This window comes from Camelus bactrianus, chromosome 4, assembly GCF_048773025.1.
Source record: "Camelus bactrianus isolate YW-2024 breed Bactrian camel chromosome 4, ASM4877302v1, whole genome shotgun sequence".
NCBI classification, from domain to species: domain Eukaryota; kingdom Metazoa; phylum Chordata; class Mammalia; order Artiodactyla; family Camelidae; genus Camelus; species Camelus bactrianus.
The window spans coordinates 48475308-48488347 of record NC_133542.1 but is presented as its reverse complement, the minus strand read 5'-3'; the positions used below and the strand labels follow the sequence as shown (position 1 = coordinate 48488347).

The 13040-nt window shown below is 45.9% G+C and overlaps 1 protein-coding gene and 1 pseudogene across 1 annotated transcript in view; both read left to right on the top strand.

The window, feature by feature from the left end:
- The window catches only part of TRIM14 (tripartite motif containing 14), a 28770-nt gene that overhangs the window by 5194 nt on the left and 10536 nt on the right, over positions 1-13040 (top strand). The window contains exons 3-4 of the mRNA XM_074361879.1: positions 5204-5437; positions 8717-8879. Coding sequence (XP_074217980.1) covers positions 5204-5437; positions 8717-8879 — 397 coding nt within the window. The remainder of the gene's footprint in view (positions 1-5203; positions 5438-8716; positions 8880-13040) is intronic.
- LOC123616274 (small ribosomal subunit protein eS1-like) lies at positions 8886-12346 on the top strand (annotated as a pseudogene).

Here is a 13040-nt window from a genome sequence, read left to right as displayed (position 1 = left end):
GCTAACAGTGCTGCTCCGTCCTTGCTTACCCAGAGGCAGTACTTGGGTAAAGGGCATCTGCCTGAAAATTAATCCATAAAACAGCTTGGTAAACAAATCGGAACCAATAAAGTTCATAATGATCCAGAGTCCACTGTTCAGAAGCCGATGACCAGGCCTAACTAACCACTCCTTTCCAGAGAGCAGTCAAGAAGGATTTGATCATTAATCCCCAGCTGACACCCATTCAGTGATTTTCTGTGACATCCTTGTTAATAAGCTGTTTGCTTCCCCACCATGGCTCCTCAGGGGGCTGATACGTGCCAGGTGTAGGGAAAAAAAATCAACATTTGCCTGCCACCCTAACTTTTTATTCAGACTAGGATGGGATGACAGTATAGCAGAGTGGTGGGGGGGATATAGCTCATGCTTAGCATGCATGAGGTCCTGGGTTCAATCCCGTAGTACCTCCTCAAAGAATAAATAAGTAAACCTAATTACCTCCCTCCACACACACAAAAAAAGTTCAGACAGTATAGCAGAATGATTATGTTCTTTCCAGTCTTCTGAATTTTCCACAATGAGCTTTTGATACTTTTGTAAACAAACAAAAAGTATATAAATATTATATGTATATTTAACATTGGTTATTGTCCATTGAATCCAAACCATCCAGATCGGGATTTAGAATGGGCGTAGGCTGTCAGAGCTCAAAGGCCCGGAAATGGAGGCACCCAGAAAGAGGAGATAACTTATCACTGGCCACGTAGGAAGGCAGAGGTGGACCTGGGGCCACAGCTTATCCATCAAGGTCCACCCAGGAAAACAGAAGCCACTTGGAGTCTTTTGGACAGAGGGGATAAATGCAGGGAGTGGTGACACAGCCGGGAAGAGGCGGAGAAGCCAGCCAGTGGGTGGCAAGGCAATTAGCACCAGAGGAAGCACCTTCACTCCTGGCCTGCGGGGACGAAAGAGGAGGTGGCATTAGCAGAAAGCAAGGTCAGGGCTACCTAAGCAGGAGTGGACAGAGCAGGCTGGCCTGTGGGAACTGGAGGGTGGAGAGGGCTGAGGGATGCAGCCCTGGCCCTGGTGGGAGGGATGTCCTGGTGGGAGGGATACCCTAGCTGCCTTCTTCCCTTCACTCTTTGACCTCCCTCTAGTTCCTCCTGCCATTGACCAAACCCAGCCTGAAGGAGGATCCTGGTAATTCTGCCTGCGGGAGTCAGACCCTCAGGCAGAGCCAGGGAAGGACAGGAAATGGACCTGAGACACTTAGGCCTAGACTGACACCCCAGGGAGTGAAATACACAGTCTTGGTTCCTGGCTCTGTGCCTTTTCCTGTGACCCACCAGAGCTGTACGGACTGAAACCCAGCCTGGGGTCGAGGGACCAGCAATGTGACATAAACCAGCCTTTGACAGAGTGGGAATGGGAAGACCAGGACTCAGCCAGGCCATACCGTCAACCTCGATGGTGCCACTGGTCCCTGTCACCCCTGCTGAGCATGGCCGCCCCTCTGGTTCCCCCTGCAGGCCGCTGCCTCGTATCAACTTCATGGGGACAGCAGGGCTAACATGGTCCTGCAGGACTGGAGAGTGAAGCTCCTTCCCTGGTGGGACGCCCGCCCGTGAACGGCGCCCACAGCAAGACTGTCCAAAGTCATACTGAGTTTTCAGCAAAACAGCTCTTTCCATTCCCCTCATAGGCTCCAGACAGGCCTCCAAGGGCCTGAGCAGGGATGGATTCATGTAGCAGCCAGCCCTCCATATGCAAAATTCCTCATCTTCCCATGTCCAGGGCTTCATCGCTGATCAAGTTATTTTTTCTCCCACAGTGCTTAGACCGTCCTCGACTAGACTTTGCCAGGCCCTCACTCAGCCCCAGCCCTGCCCAGCGGGGTCCAAACCCTGGCCCAGTTCAACCTGGGATCCAGTTTCACTTTGAACCAATGTGGCCCAAACCAGACAGTGTACTTCCTTGTTTCATTGCCAGAATTCTCTCAATCTTTTTTTTTAATCATATTGCATAATCAGCCTCATCTGCTTACACTGTAAGTTTTCAGGTGGCTGTTTCTATGCTGAGAGTTATGACAATGTGTAGTGTCACTAAGCTGATTTTGTATATTCTTTACAAAGTAGATCTGTGGAAACTGCTTGGAGCACAGCTTGGTTGGGAGGAGATGCTCTCGGTTCCTATAGAAAGGTCCTCTGTTTACATACGTCACCTCCAAAATGTGTTGATAAATCAAGGGTTTAGAACACATGTTCTTTCCTTCATTTAGTTATTCAGCAAAGATATATTTGTGTCTGGGCTCACTGACCCATAGAAACCATGCTGTAAATGTAGACTAATTCCCAAGCTGGCCCAAGCCAATTTAATCTGTATGGCACATGATGGTAATAAGCTAACCTCAGAGCCTGACCACTGCCTAGAGCACTGTATAGAAAAGACAGATTTTGGGAAACCATCCCCTCGATTCTGCCAACCCACACATTCCTGCCCTACTAAGAAGAGAACATGGGATCACAGGGGTGCCTGCCCACCCGCCCAGGCACCAGGGATCTTTCTACTGTGTGGGCTGTACAGACATTTGGGCTGAGGAAAGAGGCTGGCCTATTTTTTTAAATGATTCTGTTTTATTTTTTAATCATACTAGTAGTACAGGGACACATGCTTATTTTAAAAAATTTAAATAAATAGTATATTAGAATATAGTATAGAACTATAGAAAGTACAAAGTGAGAGTCCCTTTTGACCATCTCTTCAATCCCACACCTCTTCCCAAACATGACTATCACTAACACATTTTAAATGAACTTGGAAACAGATGCATATATCCATATATGGATTTTATTCTGTTATCTTTTACATAAATGGGTTCATCTTGTAGGTGTTATTCTGCAATTTGCCCTTTTTCACATGGTTTCTTGGAGAGTTTTCTGTGACAGGACATAGAGGTCCACTACATTCTTTGTGTGTGTGTGTGTGTGTGGAAAAATACACACACAAATGGTAATAAAAGTTACTGTTTTAACCATTTTAAAGTGTATAATTCAGTGGCATTAATTACATTCACAGTGTTGTACAACCATCACTGCTGTTTCCAAAACTTTTCCATTACCCCAAACATAAACTCTGTAATCATTAAGCAATTACTTCCCATTCCCCTCCCACCGGCCTCTGGTAACCTCTAATCTACTTCCTGTCTCTGTGAATTTCCCTGTTCTAGATATTTCGTATAAGTGGAAATCATACAATATTTGCCCTTCTGTGTCTGGCTTATTTAGCATTTTGTCATCAAGTTTTATCCATACTCATGTGTCAGAACACTGCATTCTTTTTAATCACTAAATATTATCTCATTGTATGAATGCAGCATAATTTGTACAATGAACATGTATATGTATACACTTTCCATATTGAAAATTTTGACCAAATTTTCTCTACCACAACAATGCTATAGTGAGCATCTTGGTACACAAATCTTTGTGCACATGTGAAAACATTTTCTAGGATCAATTCCTGCAAGAAGAATAGCTACATCAGAGGATTTAAGCATTTAAAATTTTGATATTACATCGCCCTCTAAAAATGCAGTACTAATTGACACTACCACCCACATACCTATTGCACATACCCTCACGGACTCTTGGTTTTATCCATCAGTTAAAATTCTTCCAGTCTGATGGCCAAAAATACATACATATATTTTTTTCTGATTACACTGCTCACTTCCTTGTTTTGGGGGAGGCTTATCACCTCTTCATACGTCTGTTGGCTCTTGTATATCTTTGGTCCATTTTTAAAGTGAATGATTTCTTTTTTTTTTTTTAAAACTATGTTATGTATAGTAGGCCTGTGTAATTTGTTACCTGTCATGTAGCTTTGTTTATAGTGTTTTCCATCTTGGGAAGAGTTTCTTTTTTTAGGTGATCAAACCTGCCATGGTTCCCTTTTTGCTGAGTTTTGGGGGCCCCCTACAGAGGTCTTCCCTTCCCCCAATTTTTTGAAATAAAATTGTTTTGTATTTCATTCTAATAGGTTTATTATTTTTAATGTAAAGTGCTTTAATCTATTTCAAAGTGTTTACCTTTTATTGTAGAAAACCTCAAGCGTATACATGTTTTGAAATAAATCCAACATACCATTTCACCTGTAAAACTCAGCATATTATCTCTACAAAGACTCATCTTTTAAAATACATAACCATAGTATCATCATCACACCTCTGAAAATTAACTGTGGTTCCTTAATATCGTCACAGATCCAATCCATGGTCGCATTTTCAATTGTCTTATAAATGTCACATTTTGTTTGAATTAGGAGTGAAATAAGGTTTTCAAAATGCAATTGGTTGATGTATTTTTTAAGCTGATGGTTAGCATGCTCCTCTGTCCTCTTTGTGTTCTCTACATTGTATCTTTAAGTTAGATCTAGAGGCTCCTTCAGATTCAGATTCACATTTTTCGCAAGACTACTTCATAAGTGGGGTCTGTGTGAATTTATTTTTGTATACAGAATAAGGTAAGGATGTAACTTAATTTTTTTCAAAAGATTAATTGCTGTGCCAATATCATTTATTGAATAGCATATAAATGCATATATTTATACACATATGTACATATATGTATTCTTTTCTAAACTATTCTGTGCTCTTGTTCCTTTTGTCTATGCCTAAACCACGTGGTTTTCAATCCTGTAGCTTTACAGTTTGTTTTGATAGCTAATAAGGCAGTTCATCCTTTATTGATCTTTTTAAAGCAATTTTTGGCTTTTCTTGTGCTTATTCTCCCCCATGATAATTTAAAATTTGTTTAATATATATATATTAAGACTTTGATTTCAGCTACATCCAATTTATAGGCTAACTTGGAGACAAATGGCATCTTTATATTAGTGAATCTTCCCAGCCTGGGATATGGTTTTTAATTCTATGAATTCAGATTTTTTAATGTCTTTCAGTACAGTTTTATGCTTCTCTTTATCTAGGTCTTTACAGTTTTTGTTAGGTTTAGTTTTAGATACTTTGCAATTTTTTTCTACTGTTTATAAAAGGTTCTTTATTTCTCCATACATTTTCCAATTGGTTATAACCGGTACTTAGGAAAGTGTGAGTTTTTAGAGATTATCATAATTTTTAGAGGTTATCATAATTTTTTTCATGTTGACCATTTTGGATTTCCTGGTTGGCAATCATATCATCTGCAACTGGTTTTCTTTTTAGGCTCATGCAGAGTCAAGTAAAACCTGGCTGACAGGGAAATTCACTGAACTTAGACTGCTGCTTGATGAAGAGGAAGCGCTAGCCAAGAAATTCATTGATAAAAACACGCAGCTTGCGCTCCAGGTGTACCGGGAGCGGATAAAGTCTTGTGGGGAGCAAATCGATGTCATGGACAACCTCTCCAGCAGGGTTTGGAGTATCAGCCAGGAGCCCAATCCTATACAGCTGCTGCAGGTAATGTTGGGTTTCTGCCCTCACCCTGGCCACCAGCCACCACATTTCATCCTGGTTACTATGACATTGAACACAGTATTTACACTCTGAATAAATATGCAGAGAGTTGCCTTGACAGTATGTAGACTTCCTTGCCCCCCACACAAATGGTCATAAAATATATGTGAATAGGAAGGTAATATATATCTTGAACTCATTAAATAACACTAACAGCCACCATTTTTGAGGGCCTCTGTGTTCCAAGTGCTTCACTTATCTTAGATCTAATATTTACTGGAGCTCTGCAAACTGGATATTCTCACCCCATTTTACTAATGAGAAATTGCAGCGCAGGGAGATGAAGTGACTCACCCAGGGTCATACAGCTGGTGGGGGGTAGATCTGGGATCAGGTCTGTCTGACTCTAAGGCCACAAGGCATCACTGCCCAGTCCTCTACCTGTGCAGTCTTAATGGAAACATCACTTCTGAAAAGGCAGGTGTCCTTTCAAAAGCTACCAAGCCGACTTCAAGGGCTGAGTCACAGTTTGCTCAAAGAGGAGAGAAGGATGGTACTCTATTAGAGGTTGTTATCTTATCCTGAAGGAGAATCTAAAAACTAGCCCCTATGATAGTCATTCCTACACCCTTAGTGAAAGCTTGCTGTTGAAGGTGGTGTTTCTGTCTTCAAGGAACCATGAGAACCTCCTCTCTCATGTCAATACTCCTGTGCAGTCACCTGTGCACTTGGATTGCTTTTCTCCTCATGTAACTCTTCCTGTTTCTTTCTTTGCCATGGTTTCTGGGAAGCTCAGAGCCAAATATATCTCAAATAGCTGGGATAAGACTTTGTGCCTCATCTCACTCTGGCTTCTAGCTTACATTCTTGACCTGGTTTTCCTTTGGCTTCATTTTTCTCACTGTAAAGGAAAACTTTGCAGTATTAGATAACCTTCATAAGATGCTTTAAAAGCTAGTGGAATAAGGTACAACTAAATAAAGATGGCACTGAGTTTAACCACAGATTAGTTTGCGCTCTGGCTGCAAAATAAGACAGACAAATACGTAAGTCAGTACAAAACTCGTCAAGCCACTCCCTGGCTTGTGCCTTTATGTGGCCTTGGTCAACTCAGCCTGTGTCTCACTGTTAGCTAACAATAAAACAACAACAAATAACAACAATAAACACTAACAAAATATTCTGGGTGAGATGCTCTCCTAGACACAATAGACATTGTACTTCAAGAGAGGCAAGATGTACAGAGGGGTACATTTTTATTTCTTTTAAAATATTGTTATCTTTTAGGGATAGCTAACGCAAAGGGGTGTTTCCATGGAGAAGAATGTTATTCTTCCATCATAGGTAGTTTCAGGTCTTTGTCATTTTTTTCCCCCCTCTGGGGTCAGAGCTACTGATTTTCATTATTCATCGTTCCTTGCATTTGCTCACTCATTTGTTCATCAAATATACACTCAGTGACCTGATCTGTAGCAGGCCCCTGCTTCACATGAGGAGCTCACTGGTGGCAAGATGTACTCAGAAACAGTTATTCACAACACAGCTCAGCTCAAGTAAGCTAGCAAAAGCGTGTCCAAGAAAATCCCAACTCTGTATGGGGAATCAGGGAAGACTTCCAGGAGGAGGTGACAATGCAGCTGGTGTGGAAGGATAAGGAGGAGCTCCTTTGGTATATTCAGAGGGATGAAGCATAGAGGACCTCTCAGGCAGAAAAGAACCGTGTGCATGAGAGAGCTTGGCAGGCTGGAGAACCACTGGGATTCGGCCTGGCTGGAGGTGGGGCAGGAGGGTATAAGGGAGGAGGGGCTGTTGGGAAATGCAGCTGGATCGGAAGGCCAGGGCTGGTTGATGAAAGATCTTATGTGCCTGGCCATGGAGTTTAGACTTTATCCTATAAAGAGAACAGGGACCAGGGGAGTGTTTTGAACCAAAGAATGACCTGGTCAGATTAATGCTTTAGAAAGGTCACTTTGGTGACAGGTTGGAGGGTGGACTGGGCAGGCCAGGACTGGAGGCTGGAAGGGAAGTTGGGAGGAGACCCCAGTGTCCAGGAGATGGATGGTGGTGGGCTGGCCCAGTGAAGAGGCAGCAGGGATAGGGAGAAGCAGGCAGGTATGGGAGATGTGACAGGATTGGTGGTTAGAGGAAGCCAAGATGACAGCCAATGGGTAGACATGGGTGGCTATGGGGCTATTCTCTGAGTCTGCAAAGGCAAGAGTATTTATCCAATCATAAACACTTATCGAGAGCCTACTATGTGTCAGGCCCTGTGCTAGATGCTGGAGTTTGGGGTTACCAGGTGGTGGTATTTGTCCCTCATCCCCCTCTCAGTCCCACCCCACCCATCTGCCCTCTGGGCCACCCTCCTGCTGCCTGGAGCTGCTCCCTGCCCTCTCTGCTAGTGCTCTGACTCCCTGGCCATCTCCACTGCAGGCCTCTGGGTGTGACCTTAGCCCTGTTTCCCCACAAATTACCTTCTTCCCACCCAAATGAGGATGGGCTTTAGACCTGCCACTTCCTAGGTGGGCGGGGCTTAAAGACCATCCCTCAGCTCCTCCAATGGGGGGACTGCCAAGCCATCTTTCCTCTCTCCTGAGGCATCCATCCATCCACTCCATCTTGGGCAGCACTGCCCACCAGCCAGGGCCTGCTCGCCTAAGGCAATCTGCTGTCTCCTAAATCCTTGCCTGGACCACCCTCCAGAAAGTGCAGACAGGGCTCTTAGCTGCAGATAAGAGAATCCACTGTAACTGTTTTAAATGAGAAAGGAATTCATGAAACAGTATTAGGCAGCTCACAGGCCTCCAGGAGGGTCAGAAAGTCGGGATGAAGACCAGGCAATAGGAGTGAAGTTGAGGCCGTGGCACAGGCTTGCTCCAGTGCAGACTCCACTGCATCTCCACTGGGCAGGACACCACAGCTCACACCACTGCCTCAGGGCACAGCCGGGGAACCTCCACCACTGCTGTCCCACACAGCTACGCACCGCCATCGCTACCCCGCCCTCACTTCCACATCCGCCTCTTAGAGTGGAGAAGCCTTGTCACAGGCCTACACCAGGGGTACACAGAGGGCTGGGACAGTTTTCTAGCTTCTACCTAAAAGAGCTGCACTTAACATATCAAAGGTATTTAAAAGGTCTCTCAGTGCGGGGCTGACCAGAGTTCCTGGGGCTGTGCTCCCCGGCCCGGTGGGGGCTGCCCACCGGCTGGCTGGGTTTGTTCCTGGTGGGGGAGGTTGGGGCGCGGCCCCGGGCTGCCCTGACCCCGCGTGCCCTTGCAGGAGTACACAGCTGCTGAGCAGCAGATCCAGCGGCAGATGAGCCTGGGCGAGGTATGCCAGCCCGTTCCCTTCTCCTTCGAGCCTGTCAAAAGCTTCTTTAATGGCCTCGTGGAAGCCATGCAGAGCCTGCTACAGACGCCACTGGACGTCCGCCTTAAGGAAAGTAAGTCCCCATGTGACCACCCTTGGGTCCTTTACTCCCCTAGTGCCCTTTAGACACAGATGGCTGTGAAGATCGCCACCCTACATCATGACTCTCCCGCACAGAGGCCCTAGGCTGGGCAGGCAGGGTTTCCTGGGCCTGGGCCCAACCCTCCCTTCTAGCCGCACCTCCTGTGCATCCCGAGACCATGTCCTGCCTGTCGCAGCCACAGTGCTCTGCTCCTGCCCCTGAGCTGCTCCGGGGTTCTGCCACAACTCAGCTTTGTCTGCTCCAGGCTCCCAGCTGGAAGGGCTAACTCCTCCTCTTTCCTCCCCCTCTGTCAAGGACCGAAGCCTGCTCACCTGGGAAGCGTGTCTGTGCCACCTTGGGCTGGCTCCCTCTCCTGGCCGTCTCCCCCTTCTTTCCCTTCCCCCTCCAAGGCCTGCTCCATCTCCTGCCTGGGGGTGTTTGTGAGCTAGATACACAGACCCCCTCCTTGCCTCTTGTAAATGCCCAGAGGGCAAGAACCACTTTAGGTCCAGCTCTGAAGTCACTGCAGGGCCTGATACAAAGCAGGTGCTCAGAAATATCCATTCATTCATTCATTTATTCATTCATTTATCTCTGCTATTAGGATTCATTCAGAACATTTATTGAGCCCTTACTATGTGCCAGGCACAATAGGGTACAAAACAAAGCTCCTGCCTTTGTGGTGCTCAAGTCTTTTAAGGCGAAGACAGACAACAAATCGAATCTATGTCAGTGATTAGAAGTGCTCTGAAAAAAATAATACAGCCGAGTAAGGAGAATAGAGGGTGACCAGGAGGAAGAGCTATTTTATATGGGGAAATGAGGAAGGCCTCTCTGAGAAGGGGCTGTGTGAGCTGACCTGAAGGAAAGGCCGGAGAGCACTGTGTCACATGCATGGACTCTGGAGCCAGACTGCCCGGGTTCCTAACCCAGGCCCACCACTTCCTAACCCTGCCACTTCAGGCAGGGCACCCAACTTATCCATGCCTCTGTTTCCACATCCATAAAGTGGAGATGATAATAGAGTCCCCTCTATTTATAGAGTTGTTGCAAGCATTAAATGAGTTCTTATATGTAAAGTGCTCAGAATTGTGCTCAGGAATAGTAAGCATCCTGTGAGCATTAGCTATTATTGTTGCTGCTGCTGTTACACCTGGGGGAGACGTCTTATAAGCAGAGGGAAAAGCAAGTGCAAAGGTCCTGAGGCACAAGGTAAGAGTTTGGCATCTTGAAGGAACAGCAAAGCAGAGAGGCAGTTAACAGGAGTAGATGTTGGTCCAGGGAAAGAAAAAGAGAGATACCAAGGAGACTCCAGAGATTTTGGCCTGAGCAAGTAGAAGGAAGTTGTTATAGTCTGAGATGGGATAAAGCATTTAGAACTAGAGGGAATGGCCCTCTTGGCTTTCTGAACAGTACCATGGTGGTTTGCAAGAACAAATGCCGAAGAAAGCTGGCAAAAAGGGGGCAAAGAAAAAAGTGGTTGATCTTTTTTCTAAAAAAGGTTGGTAGGATGTGAATGCACCAGCTACGTTCAATATAAGAAATACTGGAAAAACCCTAGTCAGGAGAACTTGAGGAACCAAAATTGTGTCTGATGGCCTCAAGGGTCGTCTTGTGGACATGAGCCTTGCTAATGTGCAGAATCATGATGCTGCATTTAGAAAATTAAAGCTAATTACTGAAGATGTTCAGGGCAAAAACAGCCTACCTTTCTTGGCACAGATCTTATCCATGACAATATGTGCTCCATGGTCAAAAAACCGCAGATCACGATTGAAGCTCATGTTGGTATCAAGATTACTGACGTTTACTTCTCATGTTGTGTTGGTTTTGCTAAAAAAAAAAAACCACAACAGTCAGATTCAGAAAGACCTCTTACCCTCAGCACCAGCAGGTCTGCCAAGTCCGGATGATGAAATAATGACCCAAGAGGTGCAGGAAAATGATTTGAAAGAAGAGGTCAATGAATTTCTTCCAGACAGCATTAGAGAAGACATAGAAAAGGCTTGCCTTATCCACTCTGTGATGTCTGTGTTAAAAAGTGAAAATGCTGACTGACGTGAAAATGCTTTCCTGAGTTTGAGTTGAGAAAACTCATGGAGTTTGGTGGAGAAGGCAGCAGTTGTGGAAAAAGCTACTGGGGACAAGACATCTGTTAAAGCTGAAAAAGCTGATGGATGTGAGCCACCAGTCCAAGAATCTGTTTAAAATTTGGGCTTTGAATACAACGTAGTCTTTAAAAAAAAAAAAACAAAACTGGAGGGAATGGTAAGTGTTTGGACCTTATAAGTAAGGAATTTGACCTCCGATATGATGATCTCAAATAGGCGGTTGGACCTGTGATTCTAGAGTCCTGGGGATGGAGACAGATCTCCCACGTATCACCGAAGGGTGGGCCCTGCGATGAGGGCTGTGAGAGCAACAGGGGCGGAGGGGCTGCTCCTGCCCCGACGAGGTGCTCAGGGAGAGTGGCAGGAGGTGAGGTGAGAAGTTGGAAATCACCTTGTCAAGGTCTGAAGATCAGAAGAAAAGAAGGGATGGGAGGAAGTGAGGCAGAAATGCCCCAGCACCCACTGAGCCCCCTCTAGGGTGTGGAGGGAGGCCAAGCCAGGCCCTAGCTGCAGAGCTGGAGGCTTCATTGAGCCTGCAGTGTCTGGGAACACGTCTCCTTGGGTCCCTCCTGGGGGTCAGCCCTGCTCAGTATTGCCTGTGATAGTGAGAGAGACCACCTCATCAGAGTGGGTGAGGGGTGATGGCCTGGGAAGAAGCAGAGTTGAGGGGGTCGGATACAGATCCTGGGACCTGTTTGAATTCTGCCCAGGGGCCAAAGGAGCAAAGAGGAAGGAGAGAGTGATTCTGACAGGAAACTGGGAAGCCTTCTTGAAAGGAGCTGGTATTGAGCTGGGCCTTACTGGATCACTAAGATTTCCAGAGTGGGAGAGAATGGGGAAGGCATTTCAAACTGAGACAAGAAAACACTAAAGCATGTTCTCGACACTGTGACTCATTGCAGTGGGGCCGAGCAGTGATTTGTGTGAGCTGGTTTGTCAAACCAGATTTTTAATCTATGGATGGTGTTCTCTTTGCTCATAACTTCCACTGGAATTTTGGATACATGCATAGTCCAACTATTATTTTAAAAGAAAATCACACATCAGAATTATAGCAGTGAGTATATCTCAATTTTTATAAAAGAGAATAGTCAAACATGAAAAAAAAAATCTTAGCAATTGGCTGCAGGAAGCACCACCCCTGGCGTAAAGCTACTCATGCCGAGCCAAACTGCAGTTCACTCACACTTACCTTCTCAAAGTCCATTCCCAAAGAGCTGGTGGTTCCTGTCGAGTCCATGATAACTGCTAACACTCTGTGCGAGGCATTGTTCTGAGCACTTTACACGGATTCATCTAGCAACTCCTCACCACTACCCCATAAAGATGTCTTTGTTATCCCCCATTTTACAGATAAGGAAGCTGAGGCTCAGAGATGTTAACTGACTTGCCCTTGGACACACGGCTGGTAGGGGTAGAGGCCGAATTCAAACACTCTGGTCCCAGGGTCTGCGTTCTGACCCCCTGGACTCTGCTTCCTCCCAGGCCATCCATCACCCTTCACCCACCTCCAGGTGAGGCCATCATTCTCACTGTCACAGGGAATACTGAGAGGTGCTGACTCCCACGAAGGACCCAAGGAGATGGGGGTCTTGCAGCACCTCTGCCCTTCTGGTGTCCTGCCCCACCTCCCCACCTGTGAGTTCCACAGACATTGCAGGCTCAGGCTGGAATGGAATTTAACATCTTCCACCTCCAACCCCCAATCTGCTGTTTCCTGACTCCAGTCTGCTCTTTATCCCCACTCCTTGTACAGTTAAGTCCTGGTTCTTCTGCCACTGCAGTATATCCTGAACCCACCTTTTCCGTCCCTGCTGCTCCAGTTCTGGTCTGTGCCTCCACTCTCACCCTGCTCCATCCCTTCCCCACCAGAGAGAGCTTTGGAAATTCTTCTGCTCATGTCTACCCTCCCTCAGACACCTTCTATGGCTCCCCACTGTTTACATGCCACTCCTAGCACCTGTCCTTAAGGTCTTTGCTCCTGCTGTATCCTCTTGTTGGGAAAGCTTCCTATCCTTTTTCTGGGTGTCCAAATCTTCCC